Source organism: Colletotrichum siamense, assembly GCF_013390195.1.
Source record: "Colletotrichum siamense strain Cg363 chromosome Unknown KSG_Cg363_contig02, whole genome shotgun sequence".
Taxonomy (NCBI): domain Eukaryota; kingdom Fungi; phylum Ascomycota; class Sordariomycetes; order Glomerellales; family Glomerellaceae; genus Colletotrichum; species Colletotrichum siamense.
In genome coordinates, this window is record NW_023501015.1 from 5,656,873 (window position 1) to 5,682,133 (window position 25,261).

The 25,261-nt window shown below is 50.2% G+C and overlaps 3 protein-coding genes across 3 annotated transcripts; 1 reads left to right on the top strand and 2 right to left on the bottom strand.

Annotated features, from left to right (window-relative positions):
• Nucleotides 1-2,134: 2,134 nt before the first annotated feature.
• Nucleotides 2,135-4,896, top strand: CGCS363_v003481 (uncharacterized protein; the record flags this gene model as incomplete). The annotated part of the gene is made up of 3 exons (XM_036635330.1): nt 2,135-2,216; nt 2,310-2,394; nt 2,451-4,896. 3 exons carry the CDS (start codon nt 2,135-2,137, stop codon nt 4,894-4,896), a joined length of 2,613 nt encoding a protein of 870 aa, XP_036499261.1.
• A 7,735-nt stretch (nt 4,897-12,631) lies between these two features.
• Nucleotides 12,632-14,161, bottom strand: CGCS363_v003482 (UPF0187 protein; the record flags this gene model as incomplete). Its single annotated transcript, XM_036635331.1, has 1 exon — nt 12,632-14,161. One exon carries the CDS (start codon nt 14,159-14,161, stop codon nt 12,632-12,634), a length of 1,530 nt encoding a protein of 509 aa, XP_036499260.1.
• A 7,975-nt stretch (nt 14,162-22,136) lies between these two features.
• Nucleotides 22,137-23,916, bottom strand: CGCS363_v003483 (uncharacterized protein; the record flags this gene model as incomplete). Its single annotated transcript, XM_036635332.1, has 5 exons — nt 22,137-22,941; nt 23,008-23,372; nt 23,435-23,502; nt 23,565-23,601; nt 23,668-23,916. 5 exons carry the CDS (start codon nt 23,914-23,916, stop codon nt 22,137-22,139), a joined length of 1,524 nt encoding a protein of 507 aa, XP_036499259.1.
• Nucleotides 23,917-25,261: the final 1,345 nt, after the last annotated feature.

A 25,261-nucleotide genomic window follows, 5' to 3' on the forward strand; every position in this document is an offset into this window, starting at 1 on the left:
CCCGCTTAACAACCTCAGTCTGGCCCTTTAGGCTGCGGCCGTGAGTTGTGATCTTGGGATTGCCCTACTGCAGGCCGTGCAGCCACGCTCGTGTCGATATGCGTGGCGATCGTGTGGGCTATGCACGTAAGCCGGCGGCCTGTCACTATTGTCACCATCGTGTTTTTGCGATCTGACACAGACCAGAGCTTTTTTGGCGATGATATACGGGGCAGAGGGAGAAGCGAAGGCTCAGCGCGACCCTCGCAACCTCGCTCCCGGGATGCCGTGCAGACCGCCCCGGATGAGACCCCCGAAGCCGTTCAGAGCTTAGCTCGAACCCAGGGACCCATACCATGTCTTGCGCGGAGAGACGGAGATGACGGCGTCAACCCATCCCTCTTGTTAATCGAAATCAGATCAAGACAGTGCCCTCTATGAGCTGAGTGAAATTGCTTGTGATGGACCCAGCGAGAGGGGCGGTCTGGAATTCAGCCGCCGTTTTCGTTGTGGAGGACCATGCTTCAACCCACAGACTTGGCTCACGCTCTGGAGTTGCCGAACACTCAGCTCTCGGCACGAGGATTTCGGAGCGTCTTCCATACTGAGTGCGAGATTTGAGGCTTAGATCAGGCGTTTCTGGAATGCACGCTGGAGAGAAAACGGAAGTTCAGCTCTCCCAAAGATTTAAGCATGAAGATGCATGGAATCTGCCAAGTCGACTACGAGCACGAATTGGCGATTGGGGGGTCGCATCTGCCGCAAACACATAAGGCTTAGTAAAATCGACTGGCACGTCATTTACCACCCGACCGGTTCTACGATTTGACATTACAACCCGTCTGTTGATTGTCTGCCGTCAACATATCCCACAGGGAGGAGGCTCAAGCCACTGTTCCTCTCACCATTCTCTCGATATCTCAGCTATTTCGAGACGAGACTCACATAACGCCATCGAAAAGCCTGTGGCGCCCGTCTCCTCCGAAGACACACACAATGCAGGGCTTCTGAAGACTTCACACACGTTCATCAAATGTGACTCGCACGTGCAGGGCGGGACTCTTCCTCCCGGATCGACATGGCGACCCACGGGCGACATGCTTTCTTTTTGGTGATTTCCCATATGCAACCTGCGTGCTTCCAGACCAGGTTTTCCTTTTTCGGCCAATAAGCTGCATGGGATACGGCCACAATCCCGAGTCTCCACGGCTGAGAAGCTTCTCCCTTTCCCACACACACCTGTTTTCTTTCTCTCTCACTAATTCCTTCCAACGCATTGTCCCTGCCAAGATGGCTCCGCGGTGCTATGAGCCGATGACTGCATCTCAGACAACACCGTCAACGAGAACCCTTGCAGGCTGCAGCCAGAGAGACGGGATCCTTGCAGTACTTTCAACCTGAAGCAGCGCCTAGCATACTAGTTGGCGTGGTTTAGGCGAGTGCCTTGGCTACCTCGCAGGTTCCCGCATGTTCTAAGGGCAACATTCCCCCCCACTCTCGCAAGAGTATGCTTATCTGACTATGGGCCGCCTCCACTTCTCCCCTCCGATGCTCCGATGAGCCAGCCAGAGGCTGAACGAACGGGTTTCTGCGTAGCGGCGATGCCCATCCGCACGCAAGGTAAAGGCAGCACGCTGGAGCTAGTCAAGCCATATTCGCTAGCGTCCGCAAGCCTGGTCTCGTAAGGCCTGGAGAGCCGGCTCGGGGACACAGGGATGCGATTTCTTATGTCTTGATGGGTCATAGAGAAAAGCAACTGTTCATGGTGTTGAGTTCTTACCACTGCACTACCTCATGGCAATATGGGTGAAGCAATCGCGAGATGAATCCAAGGGAACAAGGAGTCTGAGACCCGGAAAGACGCCATATTGTTGGCGGACGTGGTGGCCGATGTTCGCCCCCATCCCTTGGGAATGGAAGACGCCTTCCGCTCCTTGATTTGGGCGTTGCTTCTCGTGATGTCTACTGTATTTCGGCTGGTATATATCCTAGGGTTTTCTCGCGGTCTTTCCTCGATTGTTTTCCTCTCCATCCTCATCAGCGCAGTCATCTCCTGCATCTCCTTCTTTCGACAAGCTCCAGTCAACCCATTCCTTCGTTTCAACCCGAAGCTTCAAGGGCTCCAGTCTTTAGAGGACCTCCAGTTGCAGCAGCCATGAAGACAACTACCGCCGCCGTGTTGGCCTCCCTTTTCGGGATGGGCGCTGCCCAGTGTGCCAGGGACAACTGTCTGCGAGGTATGTGTTCATCCCATCTCACCCATGCTTCCCACGCGTCCCATCCCGGGAGATCTCGTCTATAGGATCGCCAGCTAACACTCCACTCTCCAGCCATCGCGGCCAGTGCTTTCCCGACCCGAAGCGGTACTGCGGACTGCTCTCGCTTCCTGCAGGTCACCGCCACTGCCAGTGCCGTGTAAGCTTTCATACCCCTGAGCCACATCACTCTTTCTCTGACACGATCCTCTCCAGGACCGCGACCGTGACCGTGACCGCCCCCACCTCCGGTGTCTTCACTTCAACCTTGACCGTGAGCGAGTCCGGTGCCGCCGGCTCCGTGGGCACCAGCACCGTCCTCGAGACCACGACCTCCACCGCCACCATCACCGATGTCATCGGAACCACCGAGGTCGTCACTGCTTCCACCGAGACCGTCATTGTCCCCACCACCGTCGTCGTTTCTTCCACCAGGACTCTCTTCTTCGGCACCACTGAGATCGTCACCGTTGCTACCGAGACGCAGACCGTCGATGCCACCATTGCCGTCATCAAGAAGCGCCAGGTCGCCACCAACATCCCGACCTATGCCTCCGCCTGCAGTGGCTTCGCCCGCTACTCTTCGGCCTGCTCTTGCCTCGGTGTCACGGCGCCCACGAACACCGTGGCCCCGGCTACCGTGACCACGACCACGACCGTTCCGGCCACCGTCATCTCCACCGCTGTTGTCACCGTCACCGTCACCGGCGACGCTGCTCCCGGCTCCACCGTCCTGACCACCAGCACCGTCACCGAGACCGAGCTCGCGGCCACCACGGTTACCTCCGCCGAGACCACCTCCGTGACCGCTACGACTGAGATTGGCAGCACTTCCACGGACTTGATCGAGGAGACCACTTCGCTGACCAGCACCTTCATTTTCAACGCTACCTTCACCACCTTCATTACCCGCACCACTTCTCTGCCGCCTGTCGTGAACAGCACCACGACCACCGGCATCAGCTCTACTGCGGACATTAGCTCTTCCATTTTCTCCAACGTCTCTACTTCTTCCACTGAGATTAGCACGTCTACAGACATCATCTCCACTACCTCTACCGTCTTCCCTAATACCACTACTACTGAGTTCACTTCGATCTCGTCCACTCTCTTCCCTAACAGCACTACCGTCGAGTCTACCACCTCTACTGTTTTCCCCAACAGCACCGTCACGACCGACATCATCTCCTCTACGGATGTTAGCTCTTCCACCTTCTTCCCTAACAGCACTACCATTACCACCGAGGGCCCCTCGTCCACTCTTTTCCCCAACGTCACTTCTACCACTGGCGTTTCTTCCTCTACTTTCTTCCCTAACGAGACCTCCACCGAGGTTTCCACTTCCACTATCTTCCCTAATGAGACTTCCACTGGAGTCCCTTCATCGACTCTCTTCCCCAACGTCACTTCCACTTCCACTGAGGTCTCTATCTCCTCTACCTTCTTCCCCAACGTCACCTCCACCACCGGCGTTCCCTCTTCCACCCTCTTCCCTAACGTGACCTCCACCGAAGTCTCCTCCTCTACTCTGTTCCCCAACAGCACTGCCATCGAGACTTCCACCGAGGTTCCCTCATCCACCTTCTTCCCCAACAGCACCATCACCTCCGCCACGGAGACGGCGACTTCCTTCCCCAACTCGACCGCCACGGACATCACCGCCTCCACCCTGTTCCCCAACAGCACCGTCGTCGAGTCCAGCACCGAGTTCCCCTCGTCCACTCTCTTCCCCAACAGCACTGCGACTGCTACGGAGACTCCCACCAGCTTCCCCAACAGCACCATTGCCAGCACCATCTTCGACTCCTCCACCTCTGACCTCAGCTCGACCAGCACCGGAGCTCCCAACGCTACCGTGACCGAGATCTCCACCACCACTGAGGCTTCTTCCACTGAGGTCGTGACCTCCACCGACATCGCGACTACCACCGACGAGTCCAGTACTGAGACCGTGACCTCCACTGAGATCGCGACTACCACCGACGAGTCCAGCACTGATGTTGTCACCTCCACGGACGTCAGCACCACGACAGAGGCCACTTCCACTGAAGTCAGCACCACTTCCTCCGCTTCTGGAACCTCGGCCCAGGACTCCACCCCTTCGACCACTGCCTCCACCACCACCACCGTCGTCTCCACGACTTCAAGCACCTCCTCCACGGCCTCCCCGACCGCCAGCGCCGTCTTCGCCCGCAACATCTGCCTGAAGGTCACTTCCCCCGGCCTCCTCCTCGGCGCCAAGCTCATCCTCGGCCCCAACCGCTTCAACCTGAGGAACGCCGCCGACCCCACCCCCGCTGCTCTGTTCGACATCAACCTCACCACCGGCCAGGTCTTCCAGAACAACGGCGAGACCGTCGCCCTCTCCGCCCCCTTCGAGGCCGACACCCGCCCGCTCAACGGCTTCACCCCCTCCCAGGTCCTGCGCATCAAGCTCGCGCCCCTCGTCTGCGAGACCTCCGGCTCCAGCCTGCCCGTCGGCGTGGCCCTCAACTGCACCGCCTCCGGCAACGACGGCCAGAACACCAACTCCTACACCCGCTTCTTCTACAACAGCAACGACTCCGAGGGCATCATCCGCCTGGCCACCGCCAGCCGCGTCTTCAACCGCGTCAACACCGAGCTCAAGCTCGCCCCTTACTCTGGAGCCGACTGCAACTAGAGAAGAAGCATTTCAAGAGCGGAGTCGGTCTGACGCTGGCAACATGGACCCGACACCAAGCCGTCAAAGACAAAACATAAGCCGTTCGATTTTGCGAACATGTAACTTTACGCGCCAACTTGCTTTGGGCAATATCTTTGGGAGCCCTCTAATCTTGATACATACATCTGGGATCCCCTTTTTGCTTAACGGATAGCTTCTTTGTCTTTTTGTCTTAATCTTAGGTCACTCGTTTGCCAAATTCAAGTCACTCCTTCTTCTTCTTATAAGCTTCTTTCCATGTCGCCTGTGTGAGCTTCTTGCTTGAACCAACCCACCTGGTAAGCGAGTCAACCTGTGAATAATCTGGAAGCGTAGTTGATGAACACACCATGCAGCAGATAATTAAGCAAGCTCATTGGTGTGGGAATAAATAGAAGCGCGACGCCCAGGGCACCCAAACGATAAAGTTGCAAAATGCAGTATACTGTGAGTGTGTAACAAGCCGGCCCTGTTGGCGGATTGGGATTGGTTCACTGTGCAGGACAGGCTGCCGGTTAACAGGCCGGGTTAAATATAACGACGGGCGGAGCTGGGTGTGGCGGATTGCCAAGACGATAATTCAACCGAAATAAGCTGTGGAAACACAGTATTGCAAGTAGCTGCTTGCAGATTATTGGCCGCATGTTGAGATGCAATCTTTCTCACCACCCCTCCTTGCATGTACGTCGATGCATTTGGTCGAATCCCCTCTCTTTTATTTTCATGTCTACCCGAAATTTCTCTTTCCTCCTTCTTTCCCCCTTTCACAGATCTCTCTGGTCGTCAACACACTTCAAAGCGCAGATCGCAACCTGACTGTGACAGCCACCATAGCACCTCTTCTCCCACTTCAACCATGTTCCATACGATGGAAAGAAGTATCCTATTTTCCCTTCATCTTTATCTTATTTTCCTCTCCCTAGTAGTTCCAGGCTGTGCTATGGCAAATTTGATTGACGATGGGGAGGACTTTTCTAACAACCTTGCCTCCGATCTTGCACCGTAAGTCCACCATAGGCCGTCCAGGCGATTGGCAAGTCGCATCCTTGTACATCTAACGCACAAACAGGCTCCTTGCCCTCTTCGGTGAGCGCGTCACGATGCAATTCATGAGCGAATCTATGGGATGGGCCGACTCCATCATGCTTGCCATGGCCCCGCTCGGTGTGATCACGATTATTGTCAGCGCGATACGGGTAGGCGGATATCGGTGGCTTCGAGCACTTATCGGTCGGTCGACTGAAAATACCGTCGCTGCAGAACTTGAAGTTCTTTCGTGCACGTCAAATGAGTCATGTGAGCTTCACAACGGACAGACGGTCGTCAGATGCCTCGGAAAAGCAGACATATGCGAGTTTATCTGCATCTACCCACCCAAGCCTGCACGTGAGATTACGGCCGCTAGCGTCATGGATATAAAAGAAGCTCTTTCGTACTCAAATCTTCTCGAAATGCGACCTCAAGAATCATGTAGGACATCCATTGCAGCACTCTCCTTCATCTCCGATTCACATTTATTATAAGACCCGGTTTCATAACCCCGGTCCTTCTGTTTGAGTTCAAGCGCTCGCGCTGACCATGGATAACTTTTAGCTCAGGAAATAAGGCCCATAGACTCCCATAACACCTCGCCACAGACCTCACCTACGCTTACCAAGACCAACATTCCTAGGAAGACATCTTGTCATGACGTCGAGGCGGGGCAACCTCCTTTTTCGGAATATTCGCAAGATCTCATAATCAACACTCAGAACACCGGTCAAAACAACCAATCAGCATCCCAGGTTGCCAACAAGACGAAGTTAACAAGACCACTCAAAGATAATGAGATCATCATCATACGCAACCGTGAACATCAATCTCCGAACATTACGCTGAACTGTCAAGTTGACAGCAATAGATGGTCTCTTTGGGTCTGCGCAGCCTTTGGCATTCTGTTACAAGGAGGTGTTCTGTTCTTCTTCGTGCTAATGACTCAAAGTCCTACACTGAAGTTCGACAAGGATGGCCTGCCTGTCGACAACTATGCTATGCCTCTTTCAATCGCCGGGACTTTACTTCTCGTACTCGGGATGCTGATCTGTGGCCGTGTGGTGGATCGAGGAAGCAATGAGACAGTCTACACTTTGCCTCCTGGACAGGGCAAAGAAGCTCGTGGAATGGCCATGATTTGGCTCCAAAAGCAGAAAACAGTCAGCGATCAGCAATTCGAGTCTGCCGCCGTATATACTGGTGTGCAACGCTTTCGAGCCATTACTTCCTCAAGAGCTCTTGAAGGTGGCGATCACGCAGGCACACAGGATATATCGGCTGAGCCAGCCAAACCAGAGGAAGGGCAGACTTCAGAGCGAATTTTGTCGAACAACGACCCAAAACAACATCAACCTCACCCTTCTATGAAGAGAAAAGACCCAAGCCGTGGAATTAAGCTTTTGACAGTGTTTGGGGCAATCATCAGCATTCTTGGCATTGTGTGTCAATTTACAGGTCTTAGGGGCATGCATTGGCTAGCTTCGGTAACGCAACTGGCCGCCACCTCCATCATGACGCTTTTAAGGGCGGTAGTTAGACGATAATCCACAAAGATTGAGTGGATAGATTGTGGATTCGAGATGGAATGGTTCGTAATGTCTCTTGGGAACCTCGATACAGCTTCGTGGCTTCCAAACCGGCCTGATCAGAGGTCTGTACCCGAACAAAGCAAGTCTCTCGCATGGGTTATACTTTCAGAAACGACAAGTACAGTGCAGTGGACCCAGGGCTCCAAGGAATCAACAGCGTGGAGAGTGGAGGACCTCGGAAATTTGAGCGGCATGTTTCGAATGAGACGATATCTTGGGGAGCTTGGTAACTGGAAGGGGCCGGCACACGAACAAGCCCTCACTCTATCTCGAGCTATTGAGGCCATTCTGGACAGCTTTGCTCCGTATCTTACGGGTATGGGCGACAAAAAGGACTGCATTTGGGAACTACATGTTGCAGGCGCTGGCAAGAAATTAGAGATTGTCCAAATCCACGTCGACTGGACCACAGAAGGGTGGCAAGTACGCACGGACGAACTTGATTCCGCACTTTCACTGTGGCTATACTCAGTAGATGACGTTAGAAAAGAGGCGGAAAATGCTGGTTTCCCCTCCGAGCACGGTAGCTGGATACGAGACAAAAAGGCTTCACATCGATGTGTGCAAATTCTCGGCTTATCCACGGGCAATCTTATTCGAGACTTGAACTGGTGGATGCCGAATCGCCTGGTGGGAATCTTGGAGGCGGGCACCGTCACCGATGAAATGACACTCCAAACTAAACAACCTCACCATCGACCCGAGTCGTCGGATAATGTCAAGTCGCAACATCAGGTTCAGGCAAGACGAATTGGCCGTAGTGGTCTCAGACACTTTCTCGTGGACGACGCAAGCAACGTCTGCGATTCATCGCAAATTGATGACCTGGCTGTCAAGTTCACATCGCAGCCAGAATACACCCATTGGCAGTGGCATGATGCCCTCCCGCACAGCTCTGTATCGAAAGAGAAAATCTCAGGATCGATCAAAAGCGCCACTGCGTCGAAAAACCTCTACCCGTTCTTAATCGTCGAGTCACAGGACTCACTTGAAAATCTTTATGCCAAGGATTTACTTTCGTGTTTCATGTGGGCATTTGCGAGTCATCTGAAACCGTTTGCCATTGGACGATATTTCAAGGCAACAATAGAGGCTTCGATTGCACAGGAGCTGCCAGAAACACTTGCATTTCGAAGCTCTGAACTCTCTCACCTTGTCCAGCGTATTGCCAGTTTTGGCTCTTGGACTGAGCAAGATGTTTATCTTTGTCTGCTGCCTGCCTTGAGCTCTTCAAACAACCTACCCGGCGTCAGTGCTGTTGTTGATATAGCTCTAGAGTCTGCTGCTGCACAAGAACGAGAGAGAAATTGGGCAAAAGCGTGTGCAGCCTATGAATGGCTGCACGACAACTGCGCCAGGTTCTTCGAACCGTCAAGTCCAATTCTTTGGGAGTCTCTGGCAGCAATATTGCTGTTTGAATTCAGGATAAGTAACGCCAAGGTGAATGATCTCTGCTCAATACACGATGACGCCTATCATTCCGGCAGCATGACCAGAGTTGAGAAACAGTTGTCTGCACTACTCCTTAGAGAGAGCGCCGGGATTCGTCGGATGAGAAATGTGATAATGAATCTTGCCGAAGTCTACGGCCGCGTAACCCCGTTTGTTTTGTTTCCTGGTCCAGAAAAGGATCTAGACTCCGATTGGGACCAGCTTGAAGACTTGAGGTTTCAGCCGTTGTGTCCATCCGTGGCGAACGAAAGCCAGGGCTACTTCATCAGGTCAGTGGACAGACGCGATATATTTGGAAGAGGTCTGCTTCATTGGATGATGTCGAGCGATCTGGGATCAGTCACAATTACCTCTCCGAATTGGCTACGGGACCCAAGGATCTTTCAGCAGGCCTACAAGTCTTTTGCAACATATCTAGGCCATGAACATGGAGATCAGACGCTGCACTTGATCCGAATACTTGACAGCGCTTTCAGCGACGAAAACGAGTCAATCACTCAGTCGGGCCTCCAGGACGTATTGGTCTTTCAATTTAGCCAGCCCCAAACGCTTCTGGACACCGGGGTGGATCCGAATGCTCGCGATAGAATACATTGGACACCGCTTCATCATGCTTGTGAGATTTTATTACCAAGACGGTCGAAGCGGTGGTTGCGAAGGCGACCGATCAGAGTTGAGTCGGATGGCATCTCAACATGTTCGAATACTAAGGCCCCTTCTTGCATGGAAGATACGCAGGACCCGGAAATTGTCCTGTCCTCCGACCATTCGTCATTCCTCAATGACGAAGATGACGATTGTGCCGAGTATTTAGATCATACAGAAACCTCCGATACTGAGAACTCCGATGAATTGGAGACAGTCATCTGGGGCGAAACACGCCAGCAAGACAAAATATCGGAAGAGTTCTACGTTGAAATGGCAATGGAGAGAGTGAATTGCCTCCTTCATAGAAACGCCGACGTCAACGCCCAAAGCCTTGATGGCAGTACTCCTCTACATTGTGCCGTACGTAGTGGCTATGGCAGGCTAGTTGATCATCTGATCAAAAATGGCGCCGACGAGGCCATTGCCGATTTTAATGGACACACACCGTTTCATCTGGCAGCTATGGCAAATGAAACCATGTTGCTGTTCTGTCTTCTTCCACGCAGTATTCTTGGCGCCGGAACCAAGGACACGGCTGGTCGAACGGCACTCCATCTTGCTGCTATGACGGGGAGTACAGACTCAATGACTACACTGTTTCAACTGCCTCGGATCAGAGAGAACACTCTGGACAACGATGACCGAAACCCGCTTCATCTTGCCAGTCTGTTTGGGAAAGCTGGTGCTGCTAAACTCTTGCTCACAAGGGGAGTGGTTTCATGGAATAGCCCAGATTCATACGGCTCCACTCCGCTTCACTTAGCGGCAATGTCAGATTCAAACGATGTGGTAACGCTTCTGGTTGGACAACAGAAAGTCGTTTTCGATGTGTGGGGGCAACACGGACAAGTCAACGCCATCTGGAACTCGCTGGATAACCTACGTCGAACGCCATTTCACCTGGCAGCGGAACATAGAAGCGATGAAGCAATCCGTCGCATCATAGACGGTATGAACAAAACTCGTTTCTGGGGCTCTGCTATTGCGAATGTTCTTGCACAACAGGACAATTTCGGCGATACAGCTTTGATGAAAGCCATGAATAGCAGAAGCCTTGTGTCAGCGCAAGTGTTGTGTGAGTACCAGGAAGATGAAAGCGCCACAGATAAATGGGATAAGCAGTTCCTGGAACTGAAAAACCAGGACGGCTATACCGCACTAGCAATCGCAGTTTCTACGTTGTTCAAGGAAGGCGTCGAGTATCTCATTGAAAGAGGTGCTAACATGAACACTGAATGCTTTGAAAGGAAAGGCCTGCTTCATTACGCTGTCTCAGCAGGGAGCTGGACCATTGCGGACATCATCACCAGAAAGGTTGATATAAGATTACTGCGTGGGTTGATTGATAAGACAGATATTAACAATCAGACGCCTTTGGATCTTGCAACAGACCAAGGCCCTGAATGGCAGAAGTGGGCGGAGCGATGCCCATTGCCGGTCGAGAGGCAATGGCGACTCCAACTAGCCAAGACTGCGTCAAGAGTTAATAGAGCTATGGGGACGAGCATGTTGCCGACAATCCCTGAGGATGACGCACTGAACTAGCACAGTATACAGGCAGTACAAGAGACGTTGATAATAATGATGATAACTGCAATAACATAAGATAACAATGGCAGAAGTGATATTAGGCATCTCACTAGGTGCGAGTGGAGAAACATACTTATGATCTAGCTTTCTCTAAATCCTATTAAGTATGAAATCCGCTGTTAGTAAGAGAAAAGTGTTAATCCTATGTAAATGGCCACAACCCCGCATGCTATGTAATGCAGGTGACTCACACCTGATGTAGTAGAAATAATCGTGATGACGACGATAATAATAACGACGATGTTAAATAACATTGACGGCGGCAAGGTAGATCATAATATGAATACAGCGTCCCTCATTTGCAAACAACTCTCATTCTTCTCCGGGGTCCCGGGGCTGCTGCTGCCTTCCCCCATAGATGCTTCATCACCAGGTCCACCCTTCGGCGAGTCTTTTGTCTCGCGGTTTTCACATACAGAGCTTGGAGAGAAATAACCACTAAGTACGTCCCAGCTATCATATGGCATACACCCAAACTACTCACCACCTCTCACCAAAACCCCATCACCAGACGTCCGCGCTTACGTCATCCACCCAAAACAGCCCCCAATCCCCAAACAACCCATCGCCCACCCCATCCGACGTGGCATCTTATCCATCTCCCATAAGTTTTACAATATGCCTCGTCCGCAAAACTCTCACTGCAACTTCCCCTCCCCTCCCCTCAAAATTCATGCACATTGCGCGGTTGCGCGAAGCGTGTCTGATGTCCCCTTCAGACCCCTGTCGTTGCAACTCCGAACCCAACCCACACACTCACTACCCTACCCAAGGGGACCCGCCTCCACAGCACGAACCAAACACAGACGCGGGCCGCCCCGACGGTTCGACGTCTTGGTCTAGAACGCCCGACATCCGTTGGACTCTTGCCCAGACGGATGTTCGGCAGGAGCCAAGTTTTTGTGTCAGATGGCCGGTGCCTGGAGATCGCTTCGTTCCGAGAATTAGGGTCCTCGTTATCGAGGATCGGCGTTGCTAAAATTCACGTTCCATGCGCATCTGATGGCTTAACTTGAGGAGGATCGGTCACGATCCGTTGAAATTCGTCGGATTATAGCTGGAAAGCACGTGTTTGGGGCAAGTGTTATTGGTTTTAAATTTTTTCTCATCAATTTGGATATCTAGCAATTGCAACGATGCAAGAGAAGAGAGAATATGACGCGCTCAAAACAAAACCTGTTCCTTTTGTTTCCAGGTTGAATTACAATGAAAAAGAAAATCCGAACCCGTTCCTGTGCCAAATGCCCTGCTCCTGTCGGAGGAGGGCGCTGTATGATGTTCTTTTTTTGATCCCGTGCCGAAAATGCTCGCTAAACCCGATTCCCATCCAGCCTTTATATGCAACAGTGGGAGAAATGAAGAAGAAAACCGCAACAGACAACGCGTAAGATAGGTGGCCCTATCTATACGATGTGATCTCCGTTGGAGGTGACGGTAGCTTCGCTACTTGTCTTCTTTTCCGACTTGCCACCGGCGGCGTTGCTCGCGACCTTTTCGAGGACAACCCTCTTACGGAACTCAAATACGGTGTCGTGCTTGTTGACGATGGCGTTGTGGACGCGGTTCTCGGAGCGCGTCATCCAGATGGGGTAGGGAGCCATGGAGGCCGGGAAGAGGGGCAAGTTGAGGCCGGACTCCATGAAAGCGTACGGGTCGCTCTTCTCGAACGAAGAGATGATGTCCAGCTCAGAGGCAACCTGCTCGCAGTACAGCTCGAGGGGCAAGTCGTTGACGTCCTCGCCGAAGGGGTTCTCAATCTCACGGCCGATGAAGAGGATACCGAGGATAATATACGCGGCGGCGACAGTAGCAGGGATCGTGATCCACTCGAGCTTGCCGACGAGCTGGAAGGGCAAAAGCATGACGTAAACCCAGGTAATCTGGCTGATGGCGATGGTGTAGGCGATGGGCAGAGGGGTGGTGAGAACACGCTCGGTACCGGTCATGATGTCGTTGAGGAGGGAGATGTTGTTGTAGGCAATGGTCTGCTGCATCGGCACCTTAAGCTGACCGTCTTCGACCATCTTGTCCACAAGGCAAGAGATGTAGCTGAGAATCTCGAGAGGAAGGTTACCGAGGGGGCGGGAGGCCTTCTTGATCGTCTTGCGGGGGTTGCTTGCGGCGAAAGAAACGCCGAGGTACTCGCCCGTCTCCTTGAAGAAGTTCTTCTTTCTCTCCTGGACCTTTTCGGGCTCAGCGGCGGTGGCCTCCTGGGCGAAGGTCGACAGGTGCGCAACGAGGTGCTCAAGATCCTCGTAGCCGGTGTAAGGCTCGAAGCGCAGCTTGTGCTTGAGAGCGACGGAGAAGGCGAGGAGCAGGTTCATGCAGCCAATCTTGCGGAGCAGGGACTGTCTGCGGTCAATGTTCTCAGGATCGCCACCGTGGATCCAGAAAACGCGACCAAGGTTCTGGCAGGCGAGGATGAGTTGCGCCCAGTAGCGGCGACCCTCGGCGTAACGTTCGTAGGCGGTAGAACTGCGGAAAGAAAGACCCATACCGACGACGAAACCCAGAACGGTCAGCAGGACGGAGTCGACAGCCATCGTGGTCTTGAGCATGTGAATGCAGGTAATGCAGGCGGACCACAGACACATCCAGAGTAGGGGGACGATCATCTTGGGCAGAATGCTGCCGTGCATCTGCATGAACAGGGGCCATTTTGAGTGCTTGAGGATGTCGCGAGGACCGGTGAAGTAGTCGTCGAGGTCGATGCTGGTGTTCTTGCGACTGAAAGGGTTCGGGGTCATGGGACCGGTAGGCGACATGGCTTCGCGCATCTCGGCGGCGTCGAAGGTGGGGATGTGCTTGATCTTCATCGACTCGGAGTTTTGTCGCTGGTGGTTGGTGTCGGAAGCGGCATTGTGACCACCACCACCGCCGCCACCGCCGCCCGCAGCAGGAGCGCCCATACCGCCGCCGTCTTCGCCGCCCATTATGTATGGAGTATTTCCTGTGTCGGTGAAAGATGTGTTGATTACTGGTACGTCGGTGGGCGAAGTTGGAAACTGGGACATGTCCGTTGGTGTAAGACACAAACGGGGAAAGCGGGATTAATAAGGGGAGGACCTCGATAACGGTGGTCCAGCCTGATCGACTACGGGAGGTCGATAACGAGGAAGGGATTGGCGGTCGAAAATGAGCGCGGGAGCCCTGGGCGGGAGTCGAGGGTATATGAAGCGCGTAGCCTGAAGGGGCTAAGGAAATTGAACGGGAGACGTTGAAGGCTGAGGCAAGGAGGGGTGTTCCTGGCCCGGAAGGATGGGATGGGATGGTGGGATTACGGGATTGAGGATGGTGTGTGGGAGGACAGGCAGGGTCTCGACGATAAAGATGGTGTGGTGGTGTGGTGGAGGTTTGAGGCGTGCAGCAGTGAGTGAGCGGACGGCCGAGCTGAGACTGATGAGACGACGACGACGACGACTGAATTGAGTTTGAGCAGCGATAGTGATGTGATAGTAAGGAAACCTGACGGTGAGAGAAAGAGACCAGAAAATGGAAATAAGAAAACGGGAGAGGACGAGCTGGACTTGAAGAGGATGCGAAGAAGAAAAAAGGCAAAGGATCACGGTTTTGGACGGGGACTGGGACTGAGACGGGGACAGAAAAAAAGATACAAAATACATCACCGTCGCGTCCCGTCTTGCTGCTCGTTCCTTCCTTCCTCCCTCCAACTTCCGTCAAAGCAGGACCCAAGAGCAGGCACGTTGGACATTGGACAGCCGGAAGGTGCTTCTTGCCCGGTTCTTGCCCAGTTCTTGGCTCCTGCCTGCCCAGTGACTGCCCGTACCGCACCGCTCCCGACTCTTCTCCTGCAGGCCACAGCATGTACCCCTTGCCGCCTTTCCCCTTTGGGCCACACCTTCCCGCTGCTGGGTCGTCAAACGGCGTGTGCTCACCTCGTCCGTCTCCAAAAAATGTCAGTTCTAGGGGGGGTAAGAGCGGCCAGCCCCGGGGAAGGAGCCATGCACCGCGACTGCCAGCCCAGGGCCCCAGGCACCGTGGAAAGACCAGTGAGAGCCGCTAGAAAGGGCAAGGGGGCGGAGCTGAAACAGGGGCCATGCGACCCCACCTCAATTAGGCCCCTGCTCTTTCTCTCTGTGTTTTTTTTTTCCCTGAGCATTTTTTTTGGGCCCTATTCGGCGGCGCACCCCTCTAGTTAGCCAGCGCACCCCCTCTGTAGCTGATTTTACCTAGACTCTAATACTAGCCCTCTACCCTACTTACTACTAAATTTTTAGTATTTTTATCTATACCTTATTAGTACTACTACTACTAACTATTTTTTAAAGCTATTATAATATTATTATAAGAAGAGATTAAATTTAAAAAAGAGGAAGCTATTATTATACTTAGCACTATATTAGTAGCTTCTACTAACTCTACTACTATTAACTTTATTTTTCTTAATAACTCTTCTATTATTAATAAGAGTAATAATATTACTACTATTAACTTTAGCTTTACTTATATTTATACTATTAAGTATAATAATTATAGCTTTATTAAGTATACTTATCTTATTTTAAATAAGAGATTTCTTTCTAAAAAAGCTACTTATAAAGCTTTACTTATTACTTATTTTACTAATAGTTTCTAAGTATATATTATATAAGTTATATATAGCTTTTAAGAGAAAACTTTTTATTAATATACTTACTTATTATACTATAATAGTACTTAAATAAAGTAGTATAAAGTTTAAGTTTATACTTTAAAGTGTTATAAAAGCTCCTTTTATATAACTTTTTATTTATAATAAATTATTATTTAACTTAACTTTACTTATAGTAATTACTTTATTTATAATATACTTAATATATTAAGGTAGCTTAAGTATTATAACTATTATAACTATAAATTTTTTAGTATTAACTCTTACTATAAAATATATTAACTCCTCTTTATTAAAGTAGTACTAAAAATTATATACCTCTAAAACTATAATATTTAACCTATCTACCTCCTTATAGCTTTATATATAAAAAGTACTTAATATAATATTATTAGTTACTATAATATTATTAATATCCTTATCTATTATTACTATAAAAAGCTTACTAACTACATACTAATTAAGTAACTATTTAACTAATTAAATAACTTAGAGAAATACTAATACTACTTTAAATAGGATTCTAAAAGCTATATTATAGCTCTTTTTATAGCGCTATAAATAGTAATTACTTACTTTAAAAGCTACTTTAATATCCTACTAATAGATTTAATATATAAGACTAATTACTTTAATATACTACTTTTTAATATATATAATACTACTAATAATAAGTAAGCTTTCTAAGTTACCTCTTACTTCCTATCTAATAAAAAGGAATATAATTATAAGTAAGTAGTTAATACTCTTACTAAACTACTTAAAAACTATAATATTAATTACTTATAGGTTACTTATACTAATTAAGAACTTACTCTTATTAAAGCTCTTAATATTAGCCCTACTTTCTATAATATACTTTACTTTCTCTACTATTAATATATTAATATAAATATTCTCACTAAAACTAAGTACTACTTCCTCTATATTATAAAAAACGCTAATAGTAATATTACTTACTACTTATAGTTTATTTAGTTTTTTAAAGATTAAAATAATCTCCTCTATATTAATATATAAGATATATATAACTAATAAAAAGCTACTTTTAAGAGTACTAACTACTTTAACTTTATAGTTAACTATACTCTCTCTATATAGATTATACCTTAGTATAAAAAGCTAATAGCTTTTTAAACTAATTAGATTACTTATTTTAGCTATACTATAATATTAATTATTAAGTCTTCTTATACCTCTATTAAGTATTAAGTTTACTACTATATTAGTAATCTTAAGAGTATCTTCTAGAAATTAGTAGTTTTTTAGGATTAATAGAATAATAACCTAATATAATATATTAAAATATATAAAAGTAAAGCACTAAGTTAGCTTAATAAAGTTTTTAGTAAAATTAAATATTATATCTATAATAAAGCACTTAATAACCTTACTAATAAGCTAGCTAGGCTAGTAAAACTAAGTAAAAGTAGCTTAATATAAACGCTAAAATATATTTATAAACCTTACTTAGTTAATAAAATATATAACTTACTTTACTACTATATTCTCTAGCTTTATAAGTAGTAAAATTAGCTACTACTACTTAAAAAAATTCACTCTTACTAGTTTTAAATTTAAAAGCTATTTTAACCTATAATTAGTACTACTAGCTTACTTCTCTTTAATCCTCTATAAGTTAAAGCTAAAAGCTACCCTTATATTATTAAGAAGGCTAGTAATATAACTTCTAAGTATAATACCTCTTACTTTAAGTTTAAGATTACTAATAAAGCTATTAAAATATTACTAATACTACTATTAACTATACTACTTACTTTTAGTAAAGCTATAACTACTTAAGAAAGCTTTAAAGTTATTAAATATAATAATATATATAAAGCTAATATTAAATATTATTACTAATTTTATAAAACTACTACTACCCTTAAGTATATTAATAATATTAAAGTAATTAATCTAATTACTAATATACTATTAAGCTCACTTTAATACTTATTTATACTAACTAAGCTTATTTTATAAGTTAAAAGTAAATCTATATAATTAGATATTATATAAGATATATATAATTTACTACTATTTAAGTATAATATTAATATTAACTTTAAATTTAAAAGTATACTAAATTATCTTATTAATAAAATAGAAGCTAGTTAAGTATAAGAAGTAGAAGAGATAGCTAAACTATAAGAAATTAAGTATTAAAACTAATTAAGCTATTAATTTAAATATTATACTTATTTATAGCTACTAAAGATTATATAATATAATAGCTTTTTAATTAAAATTTAAAAAACTAGCTACTAAGCTTTAAATCGTTTAAATCTAAGGAGTTTTTAAACTATTTAATAACTTAGTAAAACCCTAGCTAATCCTCTAGCTAATCTAAGCTAATTAGAAGCCTCTATTTTAACCGCTTAAGTCAGCGTTTCGCTAGTTTTACTAGTTATTAGAGGTATGCGCCTCATACGCCACAGAGGGGGTGCGCTAGCTAACCAGAGGGGTGCGCCGCCGAACGGGGCCCTTTTTTTTGCTCTTACTAGCAACTGCAGCTGGCTGCCTGCTGCCTTCTCACAGCTTCACAGTGCTTGAAGGCAGGTGCTTCCCAAACAGGCCCTTCGTAGCAGCAGCAAAATGCAAGCCAAGGGGTCGTTTCTGTCTGACCTCGCAGACTTGGGCTCATCACCTCACACAACTGGCGTACACATCACACGTCCATTCACACATCGCGCGTCGTTGCATTGCCCAAAGTCCCAACATTCGCCGCTGCCTTGAGCTGTCCCGGGATACTCTCCAGTGGGAAGGATGCACATCAGAAAATTGAGCGCTGACTTGCAGCTCTTCCTCCACTCGCCAGACTGCTCACACGAGCCAGAAACAGGGCCACAGAACCACCATCGACACGTGGAGGCGCCCAAGTTGATCGCTTGATGCTTGGGTTTCTTTCTTGATTTCGACACCCTTGCCGGCCCTTCCAGACGCAAGCACACGGGGTCCAGCGATGAATGTGCCTGAGCAATGCCTCGCACAAAATAGCACCTCGCCCGATGATTGGAGCCTGCCTGCCAGCATTAATTGGGACTCCGATTTTCCATTCTGGCCCTGATCGAGATTGATTCGTCCGTCGACTCATGTCTTGGCATCCATCGTTGCAACTGTCGGCTCTCCCTCAGTCACCGTCACACTGTACGAACATGGACACTAATACCGGTTACAACACGCCACAACTTCAAGGAAAACGGCTCTCTTTCAGCGACACCGCAGCCCGTGTGTCCCCTGAATGCTCGACAATACGGTACGGTTCAGGTCCAGGTCCAAGTCTAGGTCCAGCACCCGGACACTGTGATCCCTGAAGACTGAGAGGACCCCGACCCCGACGACGCCGCCGCCGTCTCTTCTCCCCGTCTGTGAGTCTTCACGTCGCCTTCTCCCCGATGGCCAGCCCGTTCCACGGACAGGGCCCCCGATCGTATTCCACAGCGAACCAGACTGACTGAAGATCTTGCTTCTTCCAGGGCTTCACACCCGCAAAAAAATGCTACAATGTCCGCAGAAAGGGGCCGCAGTTGAGCGAGGCGACATTGCACTCATTTCGCCCAGACTTGCATAGTCATCACCGGCCGGGTCTTGGCATCGTCCCTTTAATAATCTGATCTTTGCAGCTGGCATCCAATGTCTGACGCTGACGCGCGGGAAGACGACAGCCACCAACAGCAACACTTTGAGACGGAAGACGCAGGTGGCAGCCAGCAATGCGCCTCTTAGGGGTTAGCTTTGTGCGGCTGCTAGCCGCGGCGCACCACAGCGGCCGGCAATTCTTAAATCTGGAGAGACTGCAAAACTGCAAAAACAAACTTGCTAGTTGATGCCGACGGAACTGCATCGCCTCGTGGAGTCGATACGCGGCATTGGGACCGCGGTTTGCCTGGGGACGGTTTCATTCGGACAGTCCAGAGTGGCAGAAAGCAATGGCATGGATCGGCCTGTTCGTCTGTACGTTTTGCTTTCCCACATACCGCCCGCGTGCGTTCTTGTTGACGTCTTCCTCCGGCTTGGGTCTCATGATCCCAATGACGCGCCCTCGCTGATGTTTCTCCTTGATTCATGGTGGTGCCAAGAATCCACTTCCCCTGCATTTCAGCACCAATTTCGTCCGTCTGAACTCTCGTCGCCTCACGGCGTGACAGCACCCAAGACACAGCCATATTACAAGTACACCGACGATATAGTGTACATTTCACAAAACGCGGTGAAGGACATACCTCGCATGTCAGTCTCTGCGAGAAGTAAAAAACTCATCGCTACTCTCCAGCGAAATATCCCCCAGCCTGACTCGCGACTCGATCTCATTCAATAACCAAGAAAACGATAAATTGATCTTCCCCGAAATCGACATTCATTCCCGCGTCTTTTCACCGGCCGGATCCCCTGGTGGTGGCGAAGCTTCTCAAGTTCCTCTTGGCGAAATGGAATCGGCTCCGCTTGGTGGTGGAGACGTCTTGATGGAAGGCGTCGAAATGTTCCAAATTGGGTCATGGCAGTTCCGTCAAGTGGACCCTTCCCCGGCCATTGGCTCACCACTTTTTGCCCACAGTTGGAGACTGGAGCTCCCTCTTTTTTTTTTTTTTTTTTTTTTTTTTTTTTTCTTTTTTTTTCCACTGCCAGCCAGCCAGGAAGACTCGGTGCCTCAGCCCCAAAGTCCGAAAAAGCTTGAACGATTTCAATGGGGCCACCGTTCGCTCAGACGCGATCGAAAGAGCACTGGCTTTACTGGGAGCTTCCCAGACCGCCCCAGATGTTGCGTGAGAGGCTTCCACCGTCGCTTCCGTTCTCCTGGGTTCCAGGACTCCCCCGTCGTTCTGGCCTGCTGGACGTTGTCCAACCACCATGCTTGCTCTTCAATGCTGTGCTGCGACTTGAGCACCGCACTCGACAGCGAACAACAGTCGCCAGAAGCAGTTTGTCGTATACGCACGCGAGAAATCCAACTTGCGTTTACAACACACATATGCCGTCGGCGGCGAGCTACCCCTTCCACACTAGCGCTGACGTCCAATAGGCGTCTGCCTACAGCCTGCAGCACAGCAGGCCATTAGGCGCTCATCCGTGCATTCGCCGCCCAAGCTCCCTACGCCGTCGTCCACTAAAGGATCAGCCCAGCCGGCAACTTCAAGCCGTCTGATGGTGCTGCTTTGTTCCAAAAAAGACGGACGGTTGGTTCTAGGCTCTCTACCTCCGCTGCTGGGCTCATCAGCCTCAATTGTGGCCAGTGGTCGGTTACTCGTCGTTTATTTTTCGACGCCGACGCTACGCCATACGAACGGTGAAAGAGCTCTCGGTATGTGGGAAGGTGCCGCAGCACACGATGAAAGGCTGTTGAGTTTGCTCACTAAAGAGCTCAGCCTCTTTTTCCCGTTGGGTGCCGTGAAAGGAACACAACCCGGCGACGTCATGCTGATAGGCTATGAGCCACCCGGCAAGATTGCCAATTTCGAGGGTCAACGTCCGCGGGTTCCCTCCGGCAGTGGGAAGTTTTTCCCCGGTCGGCGACGGGAGGCCGTCTGCTGGACCCACCTGTCGGAGCGCGCGCCGTCCGGTTGACTGTGGCGAGGTCTGCTCGTGGTTGACTGTCTGTTTGTCGTCTACGGCGGGTGGCCTCCATGAAGCCGCCGAATCTTCCAGCTTCGATGCGGGTCATATTCTCGAGGATGAGTTTGGGCTGGAGGCTCACTCTTGGACCACGAGAAAGGCCGATGTTCTCACTGGGCCCATCAGAAATCTCGAAACGGCTCAGAGAGTCCTGCCGGCATGATCTTCGGAACCAGCCATCATTAGGAATGGGAAGGCGCTCGACCACCGTGTTGCGACTTATCCAGATGGCCGATTCCGTCGTGTTAACATCCATCTCCCCCCAAGTAAGACCTGAAGCATCTGCTTAGAGGGCTTGGTCAACGACGGGTGGTCTCAGCGAAGCCGGGTTAGAGGTCGCCCAATCATTGATGATGACAGGAGCTCTGTAGGCTATGAAATACTCACTGAACAGTCATCGTACGCGTGAGAGGCTCGAGTGCGCCTCTTTCTGTCAATGCGAGAACGACCAAAGACTGGAGGTGAGCTGAGGTCATCAATTTAACGTGTGAATCGTACTCATCATCATGTCTGACCAAATCGGCTGCTGTCAAGATGATGGCAACGACATCTACGCCTGACGGTGAAAGCCTGCTATATCAAAACTGACAGCACTCATAACTTCGACTCAAGACGAAGCATTCATTTCGCTCTATTCCCCGCTCGTGAAATGTTTGGTAGTAATACAAGATATAAGAATAACATCATCGACTCTCCGACATAGACTGCCTACTCTTCGGTGGCGGACTAAGCGGCGTCGGGCACTCCAGATCAACCTCCTCCTCACTAACCCCAAAATAATACACATCGTCATCCGAATCTCTTTCCGTCAGCGCGACACTCATATGCCTCCTCAGACTCAGATTCCTCCCTAGTCCCCTGCCGAAACCGCCTAGGCTTCCGTCGCTGACGATACTGCTCCGCATACTCCTCGTTCGCCGCGATACGGCCGCGCCGCCACCGCTGCTGACCGTCGCCTCGCTCGGCCGCCGCAGCCCATTGATCTCCAGCACTGGCATCTCCACCCTTGCCGGCGACGATGGGTCCGTCGTGACGAGCGTCACCGGTATCGTCGGCGTGCGCATCACTGTCGCGAGCACGGGCACCGGTTCGATCTCGTCCACGTCGCCATTAAGGGTCGAGTTGTCGCTTTGTTTGCGGCTGCGGTGCCAAAAGCTAGAACGCGGTTTGCGGATGACGACGACGTCGGATTCGCCGCTGATGGAGGAGGAGCCGCGGTCGGCGGTGTTGGCGGTGCTGATGCGCGGGGCGCCGGCGCCGGAAGGGGCCGGGAAGGGGTTCATGAAGGACTCGCGGGGGCCGGTGGTGTTGGCGGAGTAGTGGGACGGGTGGGAGAGGGGCCGCAGGGTGGGGATGCAGCAGCAGATTATCGCGACGGAAAGCTCGGTGATGGACCAGATTATTGTAGGGGTTTGGTTGTAGGTCTGGTCCATGGAGAGGTAGGATTTGGGGATGGTCGCGATTCGGATGATGGAGATGGCGCAGGTGCTTTTGGGGTTGATGCGTTAGTCCTTCCTCCTTTCATATATATAGCAGAATAAGGGGGGATCTCACAGGAGGCCGAGCGCGAAGCTGGCGATAAGGGCGAGCTTCTGGGTCCTCGTCATTTGCAGACGGCCCAGAAAGGGGATCGGGATGATGAAGATGAGGACGTTGGTGATGAGGTGTATCGAGGCGTTGGCCATCCACCAGCTCATGACGTTGATCGGCGTGTCGAAGAAGGTGTATTTGTAGATGAGGTCGAAGCTGACGCCGGCGCAGACCAGGAGCTGGATCCCGAAGAGGGCGAGGAAGCAGATGCCGATGTTGCACAGGAGCTCGACTTTTGAGTACGGGAAGACGCGGCGGTATTGGAAGAGGAAGGCGATTTTGATGGTGACGAAGGCGACCTGGTACACGATGATGACGAAGAGGGATATCTGACGAGGGTCAGATGCTTTCTTGGAGATGTTGCTGGATGAGTATTGTTTGAGGTAAGTACCTTTTGGCCTTTGATCAGGTTCTTGATGGAGTTCATCCATATGTGTTTCCCGAGTCCGAATCTTGTAGCTGATGTTGCGGTGTTAGTTGAGATGCCCACAGCGAACAGGGGATTGGTGATAGTCTCTTACCTACGCACAACATGGAGTTGTGTAAAACCACAGCAATCTACCCATTCCACTCAGACGTTAAAAGACCTTCTTCTCCCCACCCTCCCAATCTCATCTCACTTACAAAAGCAGACGCGAGCAGGGTATCGTCCGCCCCCCATTTCCTAATCATGAACGCACGCACATACACCCGCAGCGCGACGAACACGGCCGCGACGACGGTCATGACGATCCCGATCGCGAGGATCATGTCGGAGCGGCTGTCGAGCGAGCCGGGCGGCAGCGTGCCCTCCCACGGTGCCGCTGACGAGGCGTCGTCGGTGCTGTTCGCCTCCATGTCCTTCACCGGCCCCGTGCCGTTCCAGATCAACATTGGCGTGGGCGGCGGCGGCGGCGGCGTGTGAAGTGTCTACCTCCGACGTGCGCAAGGCATTGGGGAGTGGTGGTTCCCGTCGTTCGGGTGACGGGACTCTCCAAGTCGGTTCGCTTTTCCTGCCTTCGTTTTCCTGCGTGGTTTTGTGTTGGCGAGGTTGTGGCCTCGTAGCCGTCGAAGAAAACAATATCAACACACCCGGGAATGAAGATCAGATTGAAAGGGGAAGAAGGAGGAAGAGAAGGGAAAAGGACCCCTTGGCAAGCAGCAAGGAAGGGGGCACGCTCAAAGGGTAATATCAGACCGCAAAGGCAAGGGCAAGGCGTTGGATAGAGTTGGCGCTACAAAGGGCTTTCTGGGTCGCACCGCACGCGTTCGGTAGATGTCTCGCCCGGAGTTGTGCGTCGTGTCTTCCGGATCCGGCGATTTGGTTCAGGACCACCCACCCGCAAATGGGCCGCCGATTCGCACCCACCCAATAACACAAGAAGCGAGGGAAGCAAAGCAATCGCCGGTGTTCCGTTTTGTAGAAGCAAACGCCGAAACAAGGCCCTTGGAGGGCTTTCCGCTTCCAACCTAGAGCATGTCGTCAAATTCGGTCTTGGCATTTTGTCTACGCTTTCGCGAGGGACGGAAGACCGGCTCTCCCCTCCCCTTCCCCACTGCTATCGCCGTATCACAGCGTGTTGTCTCACTTCATTCCCGCAGGCGTTTGGTTTCGACAGAGACAGTTTCTCGAAAAAGCTTATCATCAGGACATCAACTGTTCTAGACTTGGCAGAGAAGCACTTTTCTGGAATTCTGGCCTGAAGATACTGCGTCTGTCTCTCGCGCTGCGGTGCAGACGAAAAGGTTCTTAATACCTGACTCGACCGAGAGAGAGGAGCCTAAGGGCGGGATCTACTCTGAACATGTCAAGATCCAAGTGTGATCGATCTGTCAAACAAGCCACATGACGCAGATGGGGCCGGGGGATCGCCCGCGCTATTGGGACGATGCTTCTGCGTGTGGCGGCGTGGCGCTTTGCGAGGGATTCGGACTGGACTTTGTTCTGCCAGCTGCTTGGGTCGCGAGAGGTTCACAGGGTGGTTTGCATCACAATGAAACGCAGCGATTGCTCGATTTGGAGGTTCCCGACGGGTGGCTGCGGATCTTGATATCTCGGGCCGGGAAGGCCAGTATGGACTATATATACCGATGTTCAAGATCGTCACTTTCCTTTCTTCTGTACGCTGAGGTTATAACTGCTCTCGGAAGCAGATTGGAACTCGGGCCGGGGTTTCTACGATTACTGAAGATAGTCCTGGTCCATGGGCTAGAGATCTGGTCGAAGACACTATATTTA